Source organism: Kryptolebias marmoratus, linkage group LG4 (assembly GCF_001649575.2).
Source record: "Kryptolebias marmoratus isolate JLee-2015 linkage group LG4, ASM164957v2, whole genome shotgun sequence".
NCBI lineage: Eukaryota > Metazoa > Chordata > Actinopteri > Cyprinodontiformes > Rivulidae > Kryptolebias > Kryptolebias marmoratus.
The window spans coordinates 15,415,151-15,421,654 of NC_051433.1; the positions used below are offsets into that span (position 1 = coordinate 15,415,151).

The following is a 6,504-nucleotide window of genomic DNA, read 5'->3' on the forward strand; positions in this document are numbered from 1 at the left end:
TTGTCATAAAGAGTGGTACAAATGGACTTACTTTGTTGTTTTTATTTTATTGTTTTACACTGGACTCAGAAGATTATCTTGGTTTGAAATTATTTGAAATAGTAACAAAAATGTAACAATCAATCAACAATCAACTTGATCATCTTAACCATTTTCATGAACAGAAATTTTGTCCTCAAGACTTTCTGTAACAAAAGAAAAATTAATAAATCAATTAAAAACAGGAAAACTGAAAACTGAATAGTCCTCCAGTATTTTAACCAAACGTGTGTCTCTTTGCTTCCTTTGAACCTCAGGAATGTTTCTGGCCGACCTGATAGAGAAATACTTTGTTTCACCGACGCTCTTCAGGGTGATTCGTTTGGCTCGAATCGGCAGAATCCTGCGTCTCATCAAAGGTGCCAAAGGAATCCGGACTCTGCTGTTTGCCCTCATGATGTCACTTCCTGCTTTGTTCAACATCGGACTCCTGCTTTTCCTGGTCATGTTCATCTTCTCCATCTTTGGCATGTCCAACTTTGGCTACGTGAAACATGGGGCTGGAATTGATGATATGTACAACTTTGAGACGTTTGGAAACAGCATGATCATATTGTTTATGATCACCACGTCTGCTGGCTGGGACGGCCTGCTGTTGCCCATCCTTAACTACCCCCCAGACTGTGACCCCTATCTGGAGAACTCTGGTACCCCCGCCACTGGAGACTGTGGCAACCCATCCGTGGGGATCTTCTTCTTTGTTATGTACATAATCATTTCTTTCCTAATTGTGGTCAACATGTACATTGCCATCATCTTGGAGAACTTCAGTGTGGCCACAGAGGAGAGCGCCGACCCACTCAGTGAGGACGACTTTGAGACCTTCTATGAAATTTGGGAGAAGTTTGACCCTGATGCCTCCCAGTTCATCACCTATGCTAAGCTTTCTGACTTTGCTGATGCACTTGAACATCCGCTGCGCGTCCCCAAGCCGAACACCATCGAGCTGATTGCTATGGACATGCCTATGGTGAGTGGAGACCGCATTCATTGTCTAGACATCCTGTTTGCCTTCACCAAGCGTGTGCTGGGTGACAGCGGTGAGTTGGATATGCTGAGGCAACAAATGGAGGAGCGTTTTGTAGCAGCCAATCCTTCCAAGGTCTCTTATGAGCCAATTACCACCACTCTGAGGCGAAAGCAGGAGGACGTGTCTGCCAGGATCATTCAAAGGGCCTACCGCTCCTACCTGGCCCGGCGAGGATTTGTATGTAAGCGCAAACCAGCCACCAACAAACCTGAGAATGATGGTAACAATCAGGAACAAGAAAAGAAGGAGGGCACACCATCAACTGCCTCCCTGCCCTCTTATGACAGTGTAACCAAACCTGATAAGGAGAAACAGGATGACAACAATGAGGGGAAAGGAGACAGGAAAGAGAAAGGAAGAAACCAAAAAGACATCAGGGAATCTCAATGTTAGGGGGCGTGGGGGGTGGATGAATAATCACATTAATAACAATAAAGTAATGTAACTTCAAGCAAAGTGAGAGGAAACACCCACACAGATGTACAGATTATTGCATTTGCAAGTAAAAAATAGTATTCAATAATTTTGTTTACAGACGTCATTACTATATTGATGCAGAAGGAAGAAGCTCAGTCTGTGACAGCTTGAGGACTCAAACATGATCAGCATTCCATGGTGCATTGTTGTAACTTAACAAAAGGCGATGGAAACAGAGAAGGAAATGTCTGGTGCTCATCTCCCACTAGTCTAAAGATAAGACAAGGAACTCTACACCAAGAGGTGGAATGCAAAACAGGAATTCAGCACCTCGATGCAAATGATGGATTCCTGAAGGAAACAGTTCTGTGAAAGGAAAACGAGAATGCTGTTCAATGTTCAAAGTGTCCTCTTAAAGCAGCCAAAGTGTTTCTGAGTCATTTATTGGTGACACACTCACTCTATGAGCAAACTCTATGATGACTTTTGAGTGAAAGAAAGACAAAGTCTTGAAAGTAATTTTTTTTTCCGTTTTATTAAGGCTAGAATTTTTTGTTCGTTTGTTTTGTGTGCAGCAAAAAAATGCAAACAGATAAAAAAAGGACAGTATCCAATAGTTTGCCCATGCCACTCAACCTCCTCTACTCATTTTATCTTTGTTAATACCCACATCAAAATGCTTTCTTTTACATGGGCTTTTACACCAAACTGGTAAAAGGGTCTGTTTATCACGGGGCGGGAGGGGAGGTCAACTCGGGCCAAGGGCTTACATTTACTCAGAGAGATTTCCAAACAGTTACATAAATAATTGTGCTTGTTCAATGCATAGAAATGACTTGCATGATGGCATGTTTTTGATCAGAAATCTTGCATGAATTAACATAGTCCACGAGACACTAATACGCAGACCTCACCGGTGGCTCGAAGGTACGATTGAAACATTTTTCAGAAATTTGGCAAAGTTTAGAGGAATGTGGGCTGGTCACCTAAACTAGATCCGATTTTTAGCTCATCACTCAACACATTTCCACTGTTTAAATGATTACCTCTGCAGACAACAGAATGAAACTCATAACACCACCACCACAATGGCTCAGTGGGTAAAATGTAAGCACTTTCTTTTTCTGCTCTGGAGGTTTTGCGTGTAAGATGAAGAAAAGGATATCTGTGTGTATCAACGGACTGAGATGTTTGCTCATTTGTACTGAAATGTTTTTAAAAGTGCAACACTTTAAAGCTAAAGAGCTTGTGTTTCTCATTGTAATGTTGCAGCTCATCTGCCTTTATGTTTGTGTGAGCAGCACTTTGGGAGTCCAACTCTAAGTGGATTGTGGGGATTTCACAGGTTTCTGTTTTTTGATGCTTCTCTGTGGGTGGTTAGACCTTTCTGAAAGGGCTAAGAAGAGTGTGGAGTTTTGTTTGACATCGTTTGATTTCTTTGAGCCTACTTGGAAATGTAAATCTATGTGTTTTTGTTGTTTTCTTCCTGAATGTAATTTCCTTGCTTTAATGCATGTCTTCTGTTATAAGCCACATTAAGCCATGAAGGGACCCGTCTTGTCAGGAGTTAGTGGTGTCCAGTTATAGAAAGAAACATTAATTATGTTTTGATGATAAGGACATTGTGTGTGGAGAAGCCAAAGAGATCTGCCTTGTTGTCTTGTTTTTTTGTTTTTTGTTTTTGTCCATTCAGTGGGACTGGGTGACGTCTGCCCTGCCCTTTATGTTTTGTTTTGTTTGCTTTGCTGTCTTTATTAGACAGAAAGACCCTACAAATGTATGCAATGCTTGAAAAAAAAAATCATCCCTTTTTCTCAGGAGATAATGTAGATGTACTATTAAGAGCTCTGCAACAAAATGCAACTGAATGTGATGAGAGTATATATGAAAATCACGTCTTATGTCTTTAGTTTTATACCGTGCTGGTGGACAATGATCTTGGCCAGCTGTCTCAATCTTACAGCTGCCTGTTTATTGTTTTTTGGGGTTTTTTGGGCCAGTTTAGCACTTCCTGCTTCTGATGCTTTGAAATCTAGGGCTTAATAGAGATTGTGGATTACATCTGTGGCCAATTCAATCTGAACTGAGGTCTAGCCTCGATTCTAAACTAAATAAAAATATTCACCCAAATAGCAAGCACGGGAGAGATGTCATGAGAGTGAACGAATGTGGTTCGAGCAGCACACATACAGAAGTAAAATGCTCAGAGGATAGCCCCCAAATTTTAGTATTTAACAAAAGCTCCTCCAACCCCCTTCTTATATTTTCTTCATATTGCTCAACTGGATAACAAATACCAAATATCAAACAAAGCACCGGATGCATTCTTAAGGTACTGTGAACCTAAGCACCGCAGCAGAGCTTTTAGCGCTTCCTGTTGTGCAGCGATGTCACTTTTCCTCTTTATGAACAAGTCCCTCATTTGTTTTCAACGCTCCATGCTCCAGCTGCTGCATGAGATCTCCAGAATCAGTGTGGGTGTCAACTTGAACCAAATAAAAATCTGAATGACAAGCATAAAAGCTACCGCTGTCCATTTTCTCCCATGGATACAGCATCTCTACGACAAAAAAAACAAAAAATGAAAAAATCTGTAAAGCATTCATTTATTTAGTAATAAATACATAAATTCATGCTTTTTTTGGTTGTTGTTCACAAACTGCAAAAAGCTAAAGCTGAACTTAAAAAAAAAACTATAGATAATGTAATATACTATTTTAAAAGCATGAGAATTTAATTTTTTTGTATATACAGGATTATTGAAAAAATAAAAAAAAACAAAAACAAAAACAAAACAAAAAAACCTTCAGCTTTTAGTTTAACACTAAATATAAATAACCGAAACTTGAATGGTTTCCAGCTGATGCCCCTTGCCACACTTGTTAAGCTGTGACACATTGTTAGATGGTTGAAATGTTTTTCAGTCATTTTACCCAGTAAGAAAGGAGATTAAGTTAAAAGAATCTATATTAAAAAGCAGAAGATGTATGTAAAACTGTATAAATCAATGCGTACATATACAGAGCTATATTACATATATATTATATATATATTCTTTTATACACACATACCCCCCCCACACGTATATATATATATATATATATATATATATATATATATATATATATATATATATATATATATATATATATATATATATATATACATGTATATATATGTCTGTGCTTGTGCCTGTGTGTGTTGAGTACTGTAGGAACAAAAAATCCTTCATAGCAACCTCATTAAAATGCTTAGCACCTGCATCCACGGAATACCTGTAAAATTTATTGAGTACATTCAATATTTCATGTAGGTTTCATTAAAATCCNTATATATATATATATATATATATATATATACATGTATATATATACTGAACTCTCCTGTCTGCTCTCATTGAGGTGACACGAGACTCACAGAGTGTAACTGATTATGCATCTTTCTTTGTGTGGTTTGTTCAGAGAAGAAGCAGAACTCTGGCCTGCCCACGACCTCTGAGTATTAGGCGTACAATGCATGATGTTGTACCTGCTGCTTGCTGAGAATTGTGGAGCCTGCCTTGGTGAGAGGATTGCACTACCAGCATACCCTTTTTTTGTACTTGTGTGAAGATGTCTTGCCCCTCGTTTCCCCATCTCAAAAATATACAGATGCAAACACACACACACACAGTCAAAATCGCTCATTGCCTTTTATGCAGCCAACCACTTTGATCCACACGTCACTTTGTTGTAATACAAACTATTGCTTGCTGCAGCCCTAACCCTCCATGCCTCCCCTCCTAACACACTGCTGCAGCTTTGAGTTTCATTTTGCCGTCACTTTTAATATATCTAACAATTTAAGGGTTAGTTGTCTTAACTGTCTGTGTGTTTGTTTATGGTGCAATATCTCTTAACGGCACGTGCCTTTTTAGCTTTCTATTTAGCCAATCACTAAAATCTGCAATGAAGATCTCAACACCCATGGAGTGAATCAAAATGGAGCACGATGATTTTATTTATTATTATAATTTTGAACTCTAAATGAACTGAAAACTCACCCCCTATATGTTTCGACTGTGTGGACTAACATCTTGTAAAGTCTTGAAGGAAGTGCTCTCTCTGTGGATTCTGCTTACTGGCCTGAGGGTCGGTAAGAGAACAGCTTGCCTTCTGTTTTTTTATTTATTTATTTATTTTCCACTTTTGTTAATTTCCAAGTGTTGGTTTATCAGTTGGTATATGAGGCCGTTGTTTTTTTGTAGCATGACTGAGATGAACTTCTTCTCTTTGAAAATAGGTTAACTAAAAAGAAAACCAACTTTTGACTGTCATTTCTTGCCACTAATACAGTCAGACCGAGGTCGTGTGTTGCAAACCACATGGGACAATTAAGTGAGAATCAGTGAAAGAATGTCTTCATTTGAGCACGAATCTATTTCCAAACAATAAAGCAGCCTTCCAGTTATCCCTGTGGCTGGTGTCGTTTTTGGTTTTAGAGTGAATGTGGCCATTGTTTCATTCCTCGTGACAAAAAGATTTTTGGTTATTTAAAAAAAAAACCTGTGAGAGTTGAAATTGTTATTATTATTTTTTTTTAAAGTGTGTGTGTTTTTGGAAAAACGACAACATGGACCTATACAGAGACAAACCAAGAAACTAAGTTTATGTGTAGCGTTGTGGGGGTCTGTGCTGGAGGACCCTCAAACAATATGAAACATAAAACCAGCAGTCATGAGGAGGTGGAGAAAGGAAACAACGGGCTTCAGCTGTTTTCCAAAGCTCTGAAGGATTTTCCTTTTTAATTTATTTTGAAAAAAAGTATTGTTCAAACATCTCACCAGTTTCAGGTTCTGGCCCAGGGACACAGCATCAGTGGTCAGGCAGAAATGTAAGCCACCCATCTTCATCAAAAAAATGAAAAGAACGTCCCCAACCACTCTACAATCCAACTTAAATAGATAAAGATTCTACCAGCAGGGGTGGAAATTAAACATTTTGATCACCAGCCATAGTGGCTGGTGGACAAATTTTTTT

General features: G+C 38.7%; 1 protein-coding gene across 7 annotated transcripts in view; it reads left to right on the plus strand.

The window, feature by feature from the left end:
- scn8ab (sodium channel, voltage gated, type VIII, alpha subunit b) overlaps positions 1 to 4,352 on the plus strand; it is a 45,363-nt gene extending 41,011 nt beyond the window's left edge. For all 7 annotated transcript variants that reach the window (XM_017415874.2, XM_017415879.2, XM_017415871.3 and 4 more), the window contains one exon: positions 297 to 4,352. In XM_017415874.2, the coding sequence (XP_017271363.1) occupies positions 297 to 1,462 (1,166 nt within the window). In that variant the 3' untranslated portion in view covers positions 1,463 to 4,352. The remainder of the gene's footprint in view (positions 1 to 296) is intronic.
- The last annotated feature ends 2,152 nt before the right edge of the window (positions 4,353 to 6,504 follow it).